General features: G+C 56.6%; 1 protein-coding gene across 4 annotated transcripts in view; it reads left to right on the forward strand.

Moving 5' to 3' along the window:
• The window catches only part of ERI3 (ERI1 exoribonuclease family member 3), a 251,599-nt gene that overhangs the window by 153,719 nt on the left and 78,180 nt on the right, over window positions 1-19,700 (forward strand). For all 4 annotated transcript variants that reach the window (XM_073357948.2, XM_073357949.2, XM_073357951.2 and 1 more), the window contains exon 7: window positions 8,425-8,524. In XM_073357948.2, coding sequence (XP_073214049.1) covers window positions 8,425-8,524 — 100 coding nt within the window. The remainder of the gene's footprint in view (window positions 1-8,424; window positions 8,525-19,700) is intronic.

The following is a 19,700-nucleotide window of genomic DNA, read 5'->3' on the forward strand; positions in this document are numbered from 1 at the left end:
CCGAGAATTTGGAGAACAATTGAGAGGCCTTTGTGTAACTGTAACATTCCCTTCACCCAGCTAGTCTGCTGGGGCATGCACCATGCTTTGGGATCACTGCATTCGAGGGAGTGTTGAGAATGGCTAGCTCACCTGACTGACACCCAAGGCTGTTGTATCTGTTGAATGCTGGCTGGGAGAACAGGAGCCCTGAAGCCTCCCATGTAGCTGATCACAAAACTTATTTTCCTGAAGTCTCTTGCCCTTCCTGGCCCCCGTGTCAGATGAGGTAATGAGGAGGATGCCAGTGGGGCTGACCAAAGGGGGCAGGCAGCTTCGTGCCAGCAAACATCCATGTTATCTGGCAAAACTGCAGCTGCAGCCAGGCCCACGGGGCACAGTGCTCGCTGCCAGGAGTGTCTTAGGGGGCAGTGGGGTAAGTACAATTCTGAGTACTGTCTGCAGACTCAGGCCACCTGTCTAATCTGCTGCCGTTCTTAGGGCATGCCTGTCACCTGGGCACCTTACACTGTAAGCTCCTGCGGGCAAGGGCCTGTGATCATATTTATTTATGAAGTGCCAGAGATGTGTAATTAAACAATAATACGACTGTAAAGGGACACCGTCAGGGTGTTCAGATCCAAAATGTGGATTTCATTAAATGAAAAATAATGTTAAAGTTTTATATTAATGGAAATGTTTACATGAGAGGAAGTAGATATTTTTTTCCAGATAATTTTTTCTGGGTTTTTATCAGCTCAAAGAGAGTGGTTAAAAACGTTTGAAAATTCATGTTAGCAAAAGATTTCAAAATGTTCTTGCTAATTTTTTCTTTGTCTTTTGACAACTAAAATTTATGTGGGGGGGGGGAAAACCCCAAGGAGACTTGTTCTGTGTTTGGGATTTTCTCCCATGGGGTTGTCAGCCCAAACCCTGTAACAATGACTCAAACCAGAAAGGGAAATTTACTAGTCTGGTTTCCTTGTCCAAGCCAGCATAACAAGTGAAAGAGACACCACTGCAGCTTTTGAATGCCTTCGGTGTAAGCGTTTACAGTGGTGTTAGTAACACAGGGGAGGACATTGGGTTGGTTTTTTTCAATGACATTTATTATGTTCCTTTTCAAGCTGGAAATGTGCGTGTCCGCAGGCTGCCTGAAATCTCACTGGTGATGCAGAGAAGGCTAGGCCTAGAACCCTGGGTCATGGAGGAGTGTCATTTACAGCTGTACTTTGTGCCTGGCTGCTGCCAGGAGCTGGCCTCCTGTGTGACCCTGACAGGGTGGGAAGCCCCAGTGTCTGAGACTTTAAAGCACTTTCCATCTTGCGTTAACAGTCAGAAGAAGAGCTTTCCTGTTTAAAGATTAAACGCTGTGTTTAAATATTAAACAGTAAAGCTCCTCTCTCCTGATTGTGTGGCTGCTGCCGGCAGGCGGCTCAGAATTGCCAATTTTAATTAAAAAACTTTATTTTCAAATACAATTCACCGATCCCACATCTTGGCGCACTCTTCCTCCTCCTCCAGGCAGCTATGCTCCCAGCAGGCTGGGGGCAGCTTGCCTCTTGGAAGTGGCATGTTTTGTTTGCTCTATCTGTGCGCAGCTCTCGGTTTTGCTCTTTCATTTCCATCTGCCTGTGCCAAAGTGACAGTGTCTGCGAGCCCTGAAGTGTGAGCGGTCTCGTCTGGGGCTGATCAATGCCCCTGGCAGTTCCTTCCAAAACCCCAGGAAAAACAATTAAAACCCAATCGATCCTGCAGACAGCTTTGAATATGCATAAGTGCACACTTGACCTTCAGTGGTCAGGCCACCTTCCACACTGGCTGCTTAGCTAGTTTGCTCAGGTATAGCAGCTGTACCAAATGACCTTGATTAGCAAAGCAAAGTGCTGTGCCTGGTGCTGATCCAAAGGGCTGAGATGCGTGGCGCAGACTTCCTGCCTTGGCTTCTGCTCTTCCGGTTCCGTTCCTTGCCTTGGTGCCCCTCCCACGGCTGACTTCCACGTGCCCAGCCGTTGTGCGGAGACTGGGGTTGCAGTGCGTGAAGTTGGTTGAGACAAAATGGTTGTACCAAGTGGAGAACGGTCTCTGGGCTCACCTGTGCCACACCGAGCCTGGCGGCAAAGCGGGGAGCCTTGTGATGAGGCACCCAGGAGAAGTTGCAAAGGATGAAGTAGGCAGTGAAAAGCTGAGGTCCTTCCCAAGGTCTGCCAGGGGCCAAAGGGTAGCGGGTGCTATCAGCAGAGAAGGGGGGAGCTAGAGAGGAGTTGTTAGGTTTTCTTGCTAGAGAGAGATACATCTTCTACCTATTCAGGGGTTGGAAGGTTTAATCCTTCTGTGTCATCTGTACTGCGTTGTCCCTCTCTCCTAGTCTGGGCAGGCTTTTGGAACACAGCCATCCCCGGGCTTTCTGCGTGCCTGTCAGGCTGTGGAGAGGTTGTCAGCATCCTCTTTCCTTCCTGCTCCCCATCCCCAGCCAGGCAGAGCCCCCAAGGGGAGGGCAGCTCTCTCCTGCCCAAGTCAGGGGCTCTGCAGCCAGGCCCAGCTAGAAGGGAAGATACTGCCTGGTTTGGAGAGCTGGGATTGCCTCTCTCCCAGCTCCTCCACCCGGTGACACTGCCGCTGATCCAGAGCAGGTGGGTCTGTGGAGAGCCAGCGATAGAGGAGATGGGGGCAGGCTGGGGCTCCCCAGGGGTCAGCTGGAGAATCAGGTGGGATGTTGGGAGGTACAGGATCAAACTGCAAACAGATATCTCCTTCCACCAAGCTCCCTCTGCACCTCTCGGAGCCCCCAGCTCCCCTCCCCCTACTGGTCACTCCTAAGCCTGCATGGCAGCTCCCTCTCTCTCTAGGACTGAAGTCTATCAATGCTGTACCTTAATTGCTCAAAGGAACCCCCCCCCCCCGCATGTCCCACTGGGGCTGAGAATGCTCCCTCTGCTGCATTCCCAGGGGCTACGGGCTTGGGCAGGACGAGAGCGCGTCCAGGAGCAGGATCTGAGCACAGCCTGCCCGTGCGTGGTCAGGCAGGTTATGGCCACTGGACCGATTACCGCAGCTTGTATAGTACTAGAACAAGACCCGGGCTTGCTCATGCGGCCCGTGGAGCTTGCAGATTCCCAGCATGCAGTGCTCCATCGTAATTCAAGTGCCAAGCCCACGCTGCATGCTGAGACCTGTCGTCTCTGGGGGCTGCACCTCTGTGGCAACGACGGAGGCAACAATCTGCCCTGCTTTACGTAAACAAGATGCCCGAGAACATCTGGGGAGCTGCAAACATGGCCATCTCGGGCATTGTCCAATTTCCAGACAGCCCAGGAGGGGGAGCCGGTTCCACTGGCAGGGAGCCGGTGCGAGGGGCGGGGATGAAGTACGGGCATCAGTCTGACTTGCGAGCGATAGAGCCGGGTCTGGGCCAGGGGGAATCTAATGAACAATAAAGATATCAGTGCATATTTGTCGAAGGCCAAGCAACCCTCCCCGTGTGTACACACAGTGTAATTTCAGTGAATTATGCATAGACTTAATTAGGAGTTTTAATTGCTAATCATCTCCCAGTAGGATTAGCAGTGTTGTCTATTAATTATCTGTGGAGCCCTGTGTTTTGCTAAGGCAGGAGTAACAGAGCAGCATGAATGGTTACATATGCTGGCAATAAATTCACTTCCAAGAACCCGCTAGGCCCCAAGGACCAGCGAAGGCCCTACTTGCGGGGAGGAGCCTGGCGCTCCTGGGGAGAGCGCGGGGCTGGGCAGAGCCGCAGGTGGCAGGGAGGGGGCGGGGGTGGTGGCAGGGCTTGCCTGGCAGGGTTTGTATTTAGCACCTGTATCTTTATCTCTGAATCCTCGCTGGGCCCACTTTTCCCCCACCTCCATTTAGATCATCACCCACTTGCTTGCTGGGGGGACGGGGAATTTATTGTATAAATCCCAGCCCGGTCCCTCGTCTGCTCCTAAGGGCTGGGCACCTGCAGGCAGTCAGGGGCAGTGCTTGCTGCCGGGCTGAGCCCTGAGCTGGCCAGCTGCTCTCTGAGCAAAGGCCATGTATGGCCATCTGCCCTGTCAGGGTTGGATCTCGTGACCCACCGGCTGGCGATGCCAGGAGTTTCCTCTGCGCAGGGTGCTCCGTGCAGCTCAGCATCAGGCCCTGAAGTCTGAGAGAGGGGGTTTTTTCCAGCTCCTGGCACTGTGCCATTGGGACGCCAGTGAGGCAGGGTGCAAAACACCAGGCAGGGGGACTGAAACTGGAGTAGCATGGGGAAGGGGATATGGAACCCACCGTGCCAAGGGGGATACGTACCACAGCGCACGGTGTCCCTGGGCTGAGGGGACGTGGTACCCGCCGTGCCAAGGGGGATATGACACCCACTGGGCCTTTTGAACTAGGATACCCCCTGTGCCACCGGGACCGTGGTGCTGGCTGATGGCGGGTGAGCGCTGGGTCTGATTTGGGCAGCCTGCTATCCAAGACCGTTCTTTCCATTTTGTAAGGGTCCTGAAGCAGCTTCAGCCCCTGGAAAGGGGGATCCTCCTTTCTGCACGTCGCTGCGACACCCCCCACCCCCTCCCCGGGCTGGCTAAAGGCAGTGCCTCTGTGCCCGCCTGGTGCCTGCTGGGTTCACTGGAACCTGGCCCTGCCTTTGGGCTAGTAAGCATGGGGGTGTGGTGCCGGGCTCCTTCCTCTGGGGTCAGAGTGCCACTTTTCCAGGCCCCTCAGTGTCGAGGGCAAGGAGCCAGGCGTGGTCCTGAATGCCCACCCCCTCCCCTGCCCAGGAGCCGCGTCCACACGTTCTCCAGCCCTCTGCTTTCTGTTCCACTCAGTTCCTCCCCACTGGGGGTAGGTAGGAAGTCAGGGATCACAGCTGAGGTCCGTCCTGGGGTGCAGGGGAGCAGGTGAGAGGCGGGGTGACAGACATGCTGCCAGGGTCACGTGATCTGGACAACGACTCACGAGGCAGCAGATTGGGCGGTGGGAAGTGAAGCTAAGCCCTAGCCTGTTTGCCAGGAGCTGGGAATGGGCGACAGGGGATGGGTCACTGGGTGATTCCCTGTTCTGTTCATTCCCTCTGGGGCCCCTGGCACTGGCCACTGTTGGCAGACAGGATACTGGGCTAGATGGACCTGTGGTGACCGAGTCTGGCTGCGCTCATGTTCTTAAGCCAGGTGCTGCGGCTAGTGCTCCAAGTGCAGTCGTGGGTCTCGTTGGGTGAGATGAAGGGGCTGTACTGCTGTCAGGAGGTAATTATAGATGTGTGTGACATGGATGCTCAGCCTGGCTGTTTGCAGATTTGCATTGTCCTACCGGTTTAACTTCATTAGCCTCTCCTCCGCCCCTCTCACTGGGAGGCTTCATTGTTCTCACCCGCCCCTGGGATGGTAAGGCCCGTGTTGTGCAGTGTGTCTGGGGCAGGTGCAGAGTCCCTTGTTGTGCCAGGGTCCCTCTGGCAGGGGGAGCAGAACTGGAACCGGACCCTTCTGCCCCAGGGGAGTTCTGCCCTGTGGTCCGGCATTGCCCCTGGGGAGCAGAACTGCCCGATGGGAAGGTAGGTTGGCAGAGCTCCTGGCCGGTGGGAATGGGGAGCTGGCAGGGGGACAGCCTTTGGGCCAGAGAGCACACATAGGCACCTGAGCCCCGGGTCCAGTCCCCCGGCTCCACTGGCTCTTGCATTATTTATACACGGTGGAGAGGCTGAGGGTGGCCCGGGTCAGACTCGCTCAGAGCTCCCTGCTGATGGTGGCAGGTCCCTGTTCAAACTGCTTCTGCTCCTTCCCCTCTGCTCTCTCACACCGCAAGTGAGCGTGCTCCCACTGGGCCCAAAGCGCGAGGCTTTGGGGGGCTGCTCTGGTGGGTGTGCTCAGAGCCCACCTTCCGGGCCACCGTGAACAGATGGGTGCAAAGGGGTGTAGGCGCCTGCAGAGCCGGGTGGGAGCCAGGCAGGGTTTGCAGGATCCCAGGGGTGTTAGGTGCCTAAGTCCTTGTGTGGATCTGGCCTTTATACCCCTAGCGCTGTGAGCTGCTTGGGGTTCAGGCCCCTCAGCCTCCCGCATAGCCTGCCAGCAGTGTAAACCCCCGCCCGAGGGTGAGGCAGACCGGCGGGATGGGCCTCCCGGACTGGGGGAGGCTAGTCAGGTGCCAATGGGCAAACCGGGGATCCCGTGCTGGTGAGAGCCGTGGCAAGCCCTGAGGTGCAGCATGGAGGGTCCAGCTGCTGGGTCCCCCGGCGGGGGGGGAGAGGGGGGGATCTGGGCTCAGGCCCAGCCAGCTGCAGTTGTGTGTAGCCTTGCACAGCACCCCCTGGTGCCTGTAACGCAGCACTGCAGCTTCCCAGTCTCGCTGCCTTTGTTCTCGATTTTTGTCCTTTTTCTATGCGCGGGGGTGGCTGGCACTGGGTGTCCCCCTCCCCCGTTGCCTCAGGGGAGCCATGGGGACAAACTGGTTTTAATGGCTAAACACGTGCTCAGAGAAGTGTGTGGGGGGGGGACCCTGTGTGAAAGGGTGTGGGGAGCATAGGGGGACATTCACTGGAGGTGTATCATGGGCTCTAGGCTTCTTCCTGCCCTCTCGAGCCTAAAGCCCATAATTCCCTGCTGCATCTCTAGTGTGACAGTGCTCCCCAGCTGTTCTCCGTCCATGGCCCCCTACTCCCTTTGCACAGACTGGGAGCCTGTCAGCCAAAGGGGGACAAATCTCCTGGGATTCTTGCAGATTCCAGCAGGAGACTCACTGACGAGCCCACAGGCAGCTGCTGTGTGCAGGGCAGAAGAACGGGACTGGGGTATGGGCTCTCAGCCCGGTAACGTGCCCGAGTGTGCCACCCACCGAGCTCCCCGCTGCCGAGCATGTCACCTGGCCGGACAGAGACTGGGTGCAGCCCTAGTGCCATCAGAGCCGCAGGCAGTGTGCCCTCGGAGGCTGTGGGGAGGAATGAGTGACTGTCCGAACAGAGACCCTCCCCAATCCAGTGGCTATTGCAGAACTGTCTGCTCTGGGGGTCTTCCTCCCTGCTCTGAGGCAGGATGGCATAGGGCAGGCCCTGGCACTTCTGGGGCTGATGGCTAGAGACCATGATTCATTGTTGTTATCCCTTTATTTCTGGAGGCCCTGAACGTTGTGGGGCTGGGCACACGCCATGGCAGGGCTGGGGGGGCTCTGCGGACGCTGGTGGGCGATGGAGATTCTGAATGTCGACGGTCCTGAGATGGTGGAAAGCGCTGGATCGGTGCTGGGTGTTCCCATGGCTGGCGCAGGGCAGTGGCTGGGTGGGTGTCTGAAACGTGGAGCGATCTTGTTGGGATTAGACCAGAGCTTTGGGGTGGCTGTAACAGGGGGGTGTCCACCCTGCGCCTGCTAGAGACTCAGGATAGCTGTTGTGAGAAAACAAAGAACTGGGAGTGTTCCGGTTTTGTTCAATATCTTCATTAATGATCTGGAGGATGGTGTGGATTGCACTCTCAGCAAGTTTGCAGACGACACTAAACTGGGAGGAGTGATAGATACGCTGGAGGGTAGGGATAGGATACAGAGGGCCCTAGACAAATTAGGGGATTGGGCCAAAAGAAATCTGATGAGGTTCAACAAGGACAAGTGTAGAGTCCTGCACTTAGGACGGAAGAACCCAATGCACTGCTACAGACTAGGGACCGAATGGCTCGGCAGCAGTTCTGCAGAAAAGGACCTAGGGGTGACAGTGGACGAGAAGCTGGATAGGAGTCAACAGTGTGCCCTTGTTGCCAAGAAGGCCAATGGCGTTTTAGGATGTATATGTAGGGGCATTGCCAGCAGATCGAGGGACGTGATCATTCCCCTCTATTTGACATTGGTGAGGCCTCATCTGGAGTACTGTGTCCAGTTTTGGGCCCCAAACTACAAGAAGGATGTGGAAAAATTGGAAAGAGTCCAGCGGAGGGCAACCAAAATGATTAGGGGTCTGGAACACATGACTTATGAGGAGAGGCTGAGGGAACTGGGATTGTTTAGTCTGCGGAAGAGAAGAATGAGGGGGGATTTGATAGCTGCTTTCAACTACCTGAAAGGAGGTTCCAAAGAGGATGGAGCTCGGCTGTTCTCAGTGGTAGCAGATGACAGAACAAGGAGTAATGGTCTCAAGTTGCAGTGGGGGAGGTTTAGGAAAAACTTTTTCACTAGGAAGGTGGTGAAATACTAGAATGCATTACCTAGGAGGGTGGTGGAATCGCCTTCCTTAGAGGTTTTTAAGGCCCGGCTTGACAAAGCCCTGGCTGGGATGAGTTAGTTGGGGATTGATCCTGCTTCGAGCAGGGGGTGGCACTAGATGACCTCCTGAGGTCCCTTCCAACCCTGATAGTCGAGGATTCTAGAGCCCCAACTGTGCACTCCAGAGCCATGGCAAAGGGGCCGGCGGATGCTGCTCCCAGGCAGAAAGCACTTGCCAGCCGCACGGCAAGCTAACCCCTGCTCTCTCTCTTTTAGGCCTACAGCTTCGCCATGGGGAGCTGGCCGAAGAACGGGCTCTTAGACATGAACAAAGGACTCAACCTGCAGCACATAGGGAGGCCTCACAGCGGGATAGGTGAGTGACGCATGCGGGGCTCGCGGGGGCCACACCAGCCCTGCTGTACTCCAGGGGCTGCAGGAGCCTGCCAGTCGCGTGGGCTGTTTCTTGCAGCGGGTTGGGAGGTTTGGTGCACTCGGGGCTGGGACGCTGCTGTCTCTGAAGCCCTTGTTAAAGGGCTCCGGGGTAACTTTAAACCTAGGCCAGGGAGGATGTGCGCCCTCCACCCCATTGGGGCTCCTCAACCACTTCAGAACGCGAGCTGCTGCCCATGTGCCAATGTGTGGCCTGTGCCAACTCCCCTCCGTCCACTGGGGGCCCCCTACGCTGCATCTCCGGCACGGGCACTGACTCGAGGGTTTGGCCCATCTGTTACCTTCCCCCGGCAAAATCGCTTGGGCTTTGATCCGCTCCTGATCCCCACAGCGCCCCAGGCTGGGGACTGGATGCTGGAGTCATGCTGGGCCCTGGCTCGGCGCGTCATCTCAGTGTCTGTGCTCTCCCAGCGAATGGCAGCTCGGTGCCACATCGGGTTGGCGCTGCCGTTCGGCCGGCACTGCGAGACTTGCCATGGAATTGGGAAGCAGGAGGCAGCTGCGTTACAGAGCCTGGGGGAACAGCCGCCTGGCTGGGGAATTGAGCTGATTTGTTCCCTGGTTAGCTCGTGTGCATGATGAGTTTCGTAGTCGGGCACTTGCTTCCCAGTGGACAGAACAGAACCGCAGTTCAGTGGGCCTGGCAGCTCGCACTCAGAAGGGGATCAGGGAGCACGGCAGGGCTGAGGTGCATGGGAAAGCCATGCATGAGGCCATGCCTGGAATAGCAGGGGGGACGGGTCCGTAGGTCGGGCTGGAGGGGCAGCGGCCTTGCTGTGGGGGGGGAGCCCAGAGCTGGGACAGCAAGGGGCTGCAGGTTGGGAGTGAGGGGCACCGGCTGGGCTGGGTGGAGGGGACTGTGGGGTCGGGATTAAGGGGTATTGGCAGAGCTGTGTGTGGGGAGAACCTAGTGCTGGGCTAGCAGGGGACTGCAGGAGGGGCTGGCCTGCTGTGGGAGCCCAGGGCTGTGGGTCGGGATTGAGGGGTGGGGGCCCCAGGGCTAGCCCAGCCCACTGACAGAGCTGTACAGAAGAATTCTGCATGACCAGTGGTAGCAGCGTCTCACTTACCCCAGCAGCCTGTTGCCCTGATCCCCCATCTTTGAAAGATGCAGCAGGTTCCTGGGCCCTGCCCCCATGTCTCCATTGGCAAGGGTCTGAGATTGAGTTGGAAAAGTCACCTGCTCCCGAAGCCTGGAGGAGGCTGTTTAATATTGTTTCAAGGCTCTAACCACTAAACTCTCCAATCAATCCAAGTTAAGGAGATGAATTATTTAAAGCTCACCAGCTTTTAATTAGCAGGCTCCTTTTGAACTATGGATCTGGTTGCATTATTGACGGAGGGAGCATTAAAATTTGCTTCCTTGCCCGGTAGCACATTCGTGTGACAAGTGCGTGGGGTGGGGATGGACCTGCAGAATATGGGGCTCTGGTGACAACCCGCTCGAGTTCGGCTCCTCTGAGTGAGGGGTCGCAGCCAACTGTGAGTGCGTGGCTCCTTCTTGTCACATTTCCCGAGAGGGGGCTGTTTGTCTGCTGTCTCCTCTTTCCTGGAGAAAGCTCCGAACACCCCTGGAATATCATCTGTCTTTGCCTTTAATTACTGCCTGCATTTATCAGAGCATCATTAGCTGGCCAACGTATTTGTCTGCCCTGATGAATCGTTTAGAAAGACGGTTGTTTATTCTCCTCCTCCCCCTAATGGCTCTGTTCTTTATTTTCCCCGGCCTTCAGGAGGGTTTTGCATCTCGTTTCAGCGAAGCAGCCTCCAGGTGGGAGCACAGGCTGCTGCTGTGGGGTCTGGCGTGACACGCAGGCCCAGTGCCTGGAGACAGCCAGCGTGGGGATGAAACGCAGCCGTGGTGCCTTCTCAGAGCCGGGGCTGCCGTGATGCGTTTGGGGTCCCAGGGCTGCTGTGCCGGGGGTCGGGTCGCAGTCAGAAAGGCAGTTCTCGCGGCACAGTAAGGTGGTGCCCCAGAGAGGACGGCTCGGTGTCCTCATCCAGCCATGGTGGCCTCTCCAAGGCCTTTGTGGAGTTGTCCGTGTCCCTGCTGGGGGAGTTCAATCCCCACGCTGCTCATGCTGGCGCAGGCCTTGCCCTCGGCACTGCGGGCTCAGCTGAATAAATTACTCCTTTTCTGAAGAGCTGCTGCTGGAAGGGGGGTGCTGGGGGCGGCCGACAAGCCGCGCATCGCAACCCCCAGTGGGGTGCAGTGAGAGAGCAGCTGCTGGCCATGGTGCAGCTGGGAGTCTTCCAGCAAGGTCTGTGCCCCCCATATCTTTATGCAGGGTGGTGCGGACTGTGGAGACTACAAGTCCCAGCATGCAACAGGGCCTGGCCCTTCAGCTCACGAGAGACTGCGGTGCTGGGTTGCGTAGTCCTTCTAGGCTGCGCCTGCATGCGATACCGGGGGGCAGCTAGACTCAGTTCTCAGATTTGCAGCTAGGGGTCGCTCGCTCCCTCGAGTTCCAGGCCTCCTGGTGTGGGGCCCTTGTCACACACAGCCACCCCTTCCCCCGTCGCCCTGGAGGGGGCGGGAGCGCGCGGTCCCCTTCCCCCGTCGCCCTGGAGGGGGCGGGAGTGCGTGGGGGGCACTTTTGGATTAAGGAAATAGGTTCAGTCTTGAGCTTCCCAACTTATCCCAAGGGTCTGTGGGGGAGCCGGGACAGGGTGGGCTGGTGCCTGCGGTGCTCAGGATGGGGGAGACTCAGAAAGGGACCCCCCTGGTTTTGTATGTGTTAGCACCACAACTGCTCGCTGACGAAGCCCCCGTGGGTGTTGGACACGGACGTTTCCTGCCCTCTCTCTAGCGAGAGACCCGTCATGGAGAGCGCACCAGCTCTGGGCCAGGGTCTGCAGATGCGGCTCATGATTGTGGGAGCCTCCGTCCTTGGGCACGTAACTGGAGACACCGCGAGGGGGTTTGGGGCTCAGCACTGTAGGGAGTCTCAGCTGCAGCCCATCTCCAGCCAGGCACCCAAATTGACCTGTCCCAGCTGAAAGCTTGGCCTGCAGTACTGCTGTACTCTGCAACACTTCACCCTGCTGTGTGCGTGGCAGCTGAGATGCTCTGGTGCCCTGCAACCCTGACGAGATGCTGAGCGTGCTGCACCGTCCTTCCCAAGGCCTCTCGGGCAACTCTCCCCCGCGCGGTTGGCTCGCCCGTCATCTCACTCCGCAGCGATCTCTGGCGTGCTCGCGGAGTACGTGCGTCTCGGCATCAGACACTCTCCTAAGACCTGCTCCCGTGGGCACTGGCGTGTGGAATCTCCCCCTGCTGAGATGGCCCGGTGACAGGGGGTCTCCTGCATGTGCTAAAACCTGCCTTTTAGCCCTCGTTGAATTTCCGTCTAGAATAAAAGAGCAGCTCCCGAACGCAGCCCCCTTTCTTGGAGCCGTGTTTCTGGGGGGATCCCGTCAGGGGGCTGGCAGTTCTGCTAAGACCTCAGGCCCAGTTTTCCAGAGGTTTGCAACATGGACGATTTGTTTCAGAGCTGACAAGAAAATTGTAGTGAATTGCCACTTTCTTGCACGCAAACAGCAGGGAATTTTGCCCTCTCAGTGGTACCTATTTCCCAATTAATTCCATGTTGTTTTGTTTTCCAATTATTTGGAGACTTGCTGGGCCAACTGAAACCTGCACAACACAGCAGAGTCCTGTCTATCCTGGGCCTGATCCTGCTCGCTGCAGGGCTTTCTCCACTCTGCCCCACTTGCAGCCGACGGGAGTTAAGGGCACTCAGCGCCTTGCCCGGTCTGGCCCTGGAAATCATAAAGAAAGGGTAACTCTGGAAGTGTCTTCTGCAGAGGGGGAAGTGGTTCTGTGTGGGTTGGGGTGAAGCTCTGGGTCTCTGAGCCTTGTTACGTGGGAAGTGCGGCTAAACATACACAAAAGGAAGTTGCAAAGCTGGAGTCTCACACACTGAACTGGCAATGGGGCTCCACACCTGGAGGAAGCTAGCTGCCGTCCTACTGCCAAGGGCTTGTGAAGCATTTTATGGCCCCAGAGAGTCATGTGGCCATCTTCTGGGTCTGAGCCATGGTGCCCCTTGCAGTTGCTTTGGAGGAGGGGAGTGGGCAGCTGGGTAAAGAAAGGGGGAAATGCCAAGGAGGAAGGTCTCTTTCCCCCAGAGTCAGCTGGACAGGAGGATCCTGCTCTGGAGAGTGGGGACCAAAGAACCCCTCCTGCAGACCCAGGAAAGGGACCAAAGGGAGGGAACGTCCCTGTCTGGCCCAGGGTTGATGGTCTGGCTGTAAAAGCTTGCTACAGGCCACCCCTGGACACAGAGGGCCTCGCCCGTCCTCTCTTCCTGTCTGCGTGGTTTTGTGCATGCAGCCACTTGCAAAGGCAATAGCACGGGCATGTACGTGCGGTAGAAAGTACGTGGGCAGAACCCCATTGCTTTTGCACCTGGGTCCAGTACGCGGAAGCTGAGTTTGGTTTGTAAGCTGTGTGGCGCAGGGTATGTCACTGTTGTGTGTGTACGTACGTACAGCGCCAAGCACAACAGAGGGCCCTGGTTTGGTTGAGGCAACAACAGTGTAAGCGACTGTAATAATCTTGCCTGTGTGTGCAAGTGATCGTGCTTAAACGCGCACACGCGGCGCTGAACTCGCAAACGGGCCACACGCTGTAATTGGGTCTAGAACGGTCTGGACTCTAGGGGGAGGTTTGCATTCGAAGAGCGATACAGCGCAGTAGCCTAGGCGTTGCTCACCTTTGAGCTGATGTTTGCTCATCGTGTAACTCAAACAGCTTTGGTTTACGAAGCCAACCTTGGCAAGCTAGTGTCCCGTAGGGAGGGCCGGCTGCGGCGGGGTGGGCGAGCGCCGGTCAGAGGGACCTGTGCGTGGTTCCCCTGGTTGGGTGCAGAGCAGAGTGTTGTCCCCAGGGCTGCTGGAGACCCCCATTCAGGGAGAAGCGGTGGCAAAAGCCATCGTTGTACTCGAGCACTTCGTACAGCTTCGTGCTGTGGAGACACACTGGCAGCGCTGAGCGGGGCTCGGTGCCCACAATCCCTGGGGACGTCCAGGGGAGGCCAAAGGGGACAAAGAGGGTCTCAGCGAAACAGGAGCCAACCTAAGGACAGAGGAAAAGGAATTAAACTGCTCTGTGTTTTCCTGCGAGCGGTGAAAATGACTCATGAGAATGGCTGTAAATACAGCCGCCGCGGTGACTGACTTGGTCTCGGTCAAGCGTTAAACAAGCATCCATTCCCGGCAAGGGCAGAAAGCACCTTTTGAGAGGGCACATGATAAATCTGGGCATGTCCATGCTGGGATTCTGGATCCCGAGTCGGAGTGATGGAACGGGAGCTTTCCCTTAGGGCAGCGGCGTAACGCTGATGATTACAGCGGTGATTACCAAATGGCCACTGGTCCGCTCACCGGGCACATTTGCCACTGCACGGAGGCGGCTTCCTGGTGACTGCAAGCTGCGTCCAGCTCTGCAGAGTCTCATACTTGGGAGGCCATGAGCTAGAGCCACCAGCTGGCTGGGCGTGATGGTGGAGGATCCCCGCGACGGTCCAGCGCTGTGTGGCCTCAGCGGGTGGCCAGTGCGGGAGGAGAGACACCCCTGTGGCTTTGTCCCAGCTCGTCTCACGGCAGATGCTACTGTTCTGCAAGTCCACGACGCGGGCTGCATTGGCTGATAACGTTCCATTGCCCGTGCCTCCATCTGCCTCTATCCAGCTGTCCGCGGGACCCAGCTCCTGCCTTCCTTCCCCCGGCCCACCCACTCCACTGCGTCCCTTCCTGGAGAGCTTTGTTCATTTCCTGCAGGCCGAGAAGGCGTTTTACCAGCCTCTCTGGGCTGGATCCCTCCTCTCTTCCCACTCCCCTTGCCACCTCCCTTCAGAAGGGTGGGAGCCTGGTCCAGTGTCTCTTCCCAGCTCTGCTGCTGCTGCGTGTCCTTGGGCAAGTCCCCTCCCCTGCCTGCACCTCCGCTGCCTCATCTGGCACGTGGGGGCGCGGCTGCTGGCCTCCCTGAGACTGGAGTGGAGAGGCTGAGGTACTGATACCTGCCGCATGGCGGGGGCCCTGCCAGAGGGAAGGCCTGTGATCTGCACTTTCTGCTCCTGCAGAGGAACAGCAGTGGACACGGGATGTCTGTCTCCGGCTAGCTGAACCCACAGCCCCAGCTCAGATGGTCCCTTTTGAAGCAGGAGCCCTTGATCCCGTTTCAGGGCGCTGTAGAGCAGGGCTTTGTTTCTGTCCTCTAACGGTGCAGCCTTTGGCGGGACACAACTGAGAGGCGCCTATTCACGACAAATTACTTAAAGCAGGGCAGTTACAGCCCAAGGCTGGGGTTCCTATGCCCACCAAGGCAAACCAAACCAGCCAGACAGAGGACTTCAGTTTTACCCCACTGGCTAACCACAAGTCACACAAGCAATTCCCTTAGACACTCCAGTTTCCCAGTATCCCCACCAGTGCCCCTCGTTATGGGGATGAATGGTTATGAAAACCAATACCCCAGTAAAAGAAAAAGGGTTCTCCTGATCCCAAAAGACCAAGCCCCAGACCCAGGTCAATATACAAGTCAGATCTCACCCACAAATCACGCTGTTGCCGATCCTTTAGAATCTAAAAATCTAAAGGTTTATTCATTAAAGGAAAGAAATATAGATGAGAGCTAGAATGGGTTCAATGGAATCAATGACATACAGTCATGACAAAGTTTTTGGTTCGGGCTTGCAGCAGTGATGGAATAAACTGCAGGTTCAAATGAAGTCTCTGGAGAACATTCCCAGTTGGGATGGGTCTGTCAGTCCTTGGTTCAGAGCTTCTGTGTAGCAAAGTTCCTCCAGAGGTAAGAAGCAAGATTCAAGACAAAATGGAGGGGTTTCCAGGGCCTTTTATATTATCTGCCCTGTGGAAGGACACCCCTTTGTTCTTACTGTGGAAAATCACAGCAGCAAGATGGAGTTTGGAATCACATGGGCAAGTCACATGGCCATGCATGACTCAGTTCTTCACAGGGAGAGCAGCCATTCCTCACATGCTACCTTGAATGTCCCCAAGAAGGCTCCTCCGATCATAGAATCATAGAATATCAGGGTTGGAAGGGACCTCAGGAGGTCATCTGGTCCAACCCCCTGCTCAAAGCAGGACCGATCCCCAATTAAATCATCCCAGCCAGGGCTTTGTCAAGCCTGACCTTAAAAATATCTAAGGAAGGAGATTCTACCACCTCCCTAGGTTACGCATTCCAGTGTTTCACCACCCTCCTAGTGAAAAAGTTTTTCCTAATATCCAACCTAAACCTCCCCCACTGCAACTTGAGACCACTTGAGATGTTCTGTCATCAGCCACCACTGAGAACAGTCTAGAGCCATCCTCTTTGGAACCTCCTTTCAAGTAGTTGAAAGCAGCTATCAAATCCCCCCTCATTCTTCTCTTCCGCAGACTAAACAATCCCAGTTCCCTCAGCCTCTCCTCATACGTCATGTGTTCCAGTCCCCTAATCATTTTGGTTGCCCTCCGCTGGACTCTTTCCAGTTTTTCCACATCCTTCTTGTAGTTTGGGGCCCAAAACTGGACACAGTACTCCAGATGAGGCCTCACCAATGTCGAATAGAGGGGAACGATCACGTCCTTCGATCTGCTGGCAATGCCCCTACATATACATCCCAAAATGCCATTGGCCTTCTTGGCAACAAGGGCACACTGCTGACTCATATCAGCTTCTCATCCACTGTCACCCCTAGGTCCTTTTCTGCAGAACTGCTGCCTAGCCATTCGGTCCCTAGTCTGTAGCGGTGCATGGGGTTCTTCCGTCATAAGTGCAGGACTCTGTGCCTGTCCTTGTTGAACCTCATCAGATTTCTTTTGGCCCAATCCTCCAATTTGTCTAGGTCCTTCTGTATCCTATCCCTCCCCTCCAGCGTATCTACCTCTCCTCCCAATTTAGTGTCATCTGCAAATTTGCTGAGGGTGCAATCCACACCATCCTCCAGATCATTTATGAAGATATTGAACAAAACCGGCCCGAGGACCAACCCTTGGGGCACTCCACTTGATACCGGCTGCCAACTAGTCATGGAGCCATTGATCACTACCCGTTGAGCCCGACAATCTAGCCAGCTTTCTATCCACCTTATAGTCCATTCATCCAGCCCATACTTCTTTAACTTGCTGGCAAGAATACTTTCCATAGACACCTCACACAACAACCTTTGTACAACATTTGGTGCCACTATATGACTTGGTTGCAACAGTGATCTATACGGTCACAGTTTGTGTCAATAACATCGCAGCCTCGCTCGTGGCTGATGGGGATGGAGGCTCCAGGGTGACAGGTGTTCTTTGTGTCGTCCTTGGGCTGGGCCTTTCTCATGGGTGGAGAAATGACCTGGGGCTGTGTGCAGACTTGCTGGCTTCTGTGGAAAGGCACCTGTGTCCACCGGGGGAATTTGGCCCCTGCCATGTAGTGCAGAGAGCATTGTACTCACACACGTGTGGTGGGGGGAGGTGAGCCTCACGATCTGGGTGCTTTAAGGGGCTGAGAGAATTAGCCGTGTCTAAGGCCAGAGGAACCCAAGGGAGTCCTGGCTGCCTTCCCCCGCAGCACAGAGCGCGCCCTGACCCGAGCGCCATGTTGAAGTGATGCCTGCACAGTGCATATGACGGTTAAAGCCTAAAGGAACTCGTTAGCTTCCCGGGACCGACTCCTGTTCTCTGAGCCCCACGGACTGAGCTCCAGTGCAGTTGGACTCAGTCCCTCTTAAGAAACCTGAGCACTTTCAAACAAAAATGGCAGCCAGGCTGCTCTGCTGGCCCTGGGCAGATGCTTCTGCTCATGCCTCCCCATGCTCCTGATGTGCTTTCAGCCTCCCGGAAAAGCCCCCCTGTTTTAAAGGGTCAGCGGCCCATATGGCGAGAGACGTGGCGAGCACGGCTCTGTCTTTCTAGCTCCCTCTCTCTCTTTTCATTCACTGATTGGGAATCTGGGAAGGTTAGGGTGTTAGATCGTTCCTGAGCCAGAGCATTAATTAGGCCTCGGCGAGAAGAAGAGGAATTGCGTGTTTTTAACAGGGAGGTTAATGGGATGCTCACCAAGTAGACAGTTTTAATGAGCTTCAACTCGATGTGCAGTGAGTTTACTCTGTGTGTTAAAAGGGTCACACTGCAGTAGTTTGATGTGGATTGTCTCCTGGCCCCTGGTGTCATAGGGGAGCGTCTGTCAGAGTCCAGTCAGAGCACGTTTGCTGAGTGACACAATTCTAATGAACTGCCCCGGAGCTGCCACCACGCTGTGGGGAGCGATGCCCTGGTGCAGCCCGGCCGGCTCAGAAACCCCTGGCTCCGCGCTCGGCTCTTGCTGTGGTTCGGAGGCCCCACCGGTGCCCTCAGCGCTGACAGCGAAGGAGAGCGCTTGCTAAGTGCAGTGGCGGGCAATGGGCTGCTTGGCATAATGGGTGACCTGCTCTTTCATCCCTGCCCTCCAAGCTGCAGCCGCGGGACTTCTCGTCCCCTTGGAGGGCCTGATCTGCCTGGCTTTGCTTCATCTGTCTTTTATCCTCCCTGCTTTATTCGTGCACGCGCCTTCTCTCCTCATGTGCACACACTCCCTTCCCCAGCCCCATGGGTGCAATAGCTGTTTTGCTCCCGGGATCTCCCCTGCCCAATGACGTAGACCCTCCATCTTCCCTTGTGCTCTTTGTCACCGTCAGCATCTCTCTAGCCAGAAAGGAAGGGACATGTCCGTCCGTCCGTCCATCTTACGCTGGCACCTGTCGTCCGAATACCTGTGCAACCACTGTTCCCAGCCGTGATTACCCTGATTTGTGCATCACCCCTGGTTCCTGGTGCCAGCACTTATCACAGCTGTCCACTTTCACCAGCCTTGGCGTTGTTCTTGATTTATCTGTGTTCCCGTAGTCATGGACCGGGACCCCCAAAAGGACCTGCCCCAAAGAGCTCCCAATCAAAGTCTGAGACAAGAGGCGGTTGGTGGACGCAGGCAGGCAGGAGAAAGCGCAGGGAGAATGAGATGTAACCAGTGCTGTCTGCGCACCAGCAACCCAACCCTTGCCAAGTTGTTTGCAGGCATCACGGCCAAGGTGGTGTTGGCAGGAGGAGGGTGGGGCAGCTTTGCGGATGTGTCCGGGGAGCTCCTCCCACGTGGGAGGGGCAGCAGGGAAAAAGCCCTGGGCAGTGTCAGTGTCCCCAGACTGTGCTCACCTCCAGCCTCAGTTCCCCCTCGGACCTGTGGTAGCCAAGTCTAGACGTGGGCTTTAATCACAGTCCAGCGGGTGTCTCCTGGAGGCTTTAGGTACCTGGTACGCTGGCAGCTGCAGGGGGCCGGATAGTGGGGTTACTGCCCACCCCTGCACTGCAGGACGGTCCCAGTTTTCGTGCGTCTGTCCCCAGTCCCTGGAGCCCGAGTGTGTTGCGGATGTCACAGCGCTGCGGGGTTGTGGTGCTGCCGGACAATGGGGAATGCAGGCGCTGTGGGCAGAAGAGGGAGCCCCTGAGAACTGTCTCGTGCTCTCCTAGGCAGAGCTGCTTCTCCCCGGTGCCACCCCCACCATCTGTGGCACTGGTTGGCCCACATGCTGAGCAGCCCCAGGTGCAGGAGCCCTTGGGGCGGGATCTCCTGAGCTCCCCTGGACGGCAGGCAGGGCCCGTTGCTCAGGTGCTGGTTTCACCCGTGGCCCCGCACAGACACCAGACCTGGCTAGTGGCCCCTCCCTTGGGGCAGCCTTTGGACACTTCACTTGTTTGCTGGTGTCTTCTTGTCATGAGGAGCTGGGCCCAGCACCTGTCTGAACGGAGCGAGCGTGCGGACCCCGCGTGCACCCCTCCGCGCTGCTCCGGGGCGGGGCTGCGCCGCCATGGGGCATGGTCACGGCTCGTGGCCCGGGTTTGCTCTCCCGTGCCGCGCCGCCCAGGGGCGGGGGGAGGTACTCCCAGTTAAATAATTAGAAGAGACTTAAGTAAAAATCAACAGAAATGTCATCAAATGAGCAGTGTCATTTTGAATTAGTGCTTGTAAAGGTCAGGCGGCTCCAGGACAGGTGGAGTGGATGCTCCCCGCGTGTTGCAATAAGGCAAGATATCCCGAGCGGGGCGGGTGGAAGGGGTGAGCCGGC

Source organism: Lepidochelys kempii, chromosome 8 (genome assembly GCF_965140285.1).
Source record: "Lepidochelys kempii isolate rLepKem1 chromosome 8, rLepKem1.hap1, whole genome shotgun sequence".
NCBI classification, from domain to species: Eukaryota; Metazoa; Chordata; order Testudines; family Cheloniidae; genus Lepidochelys; species Lepidochelys kempii.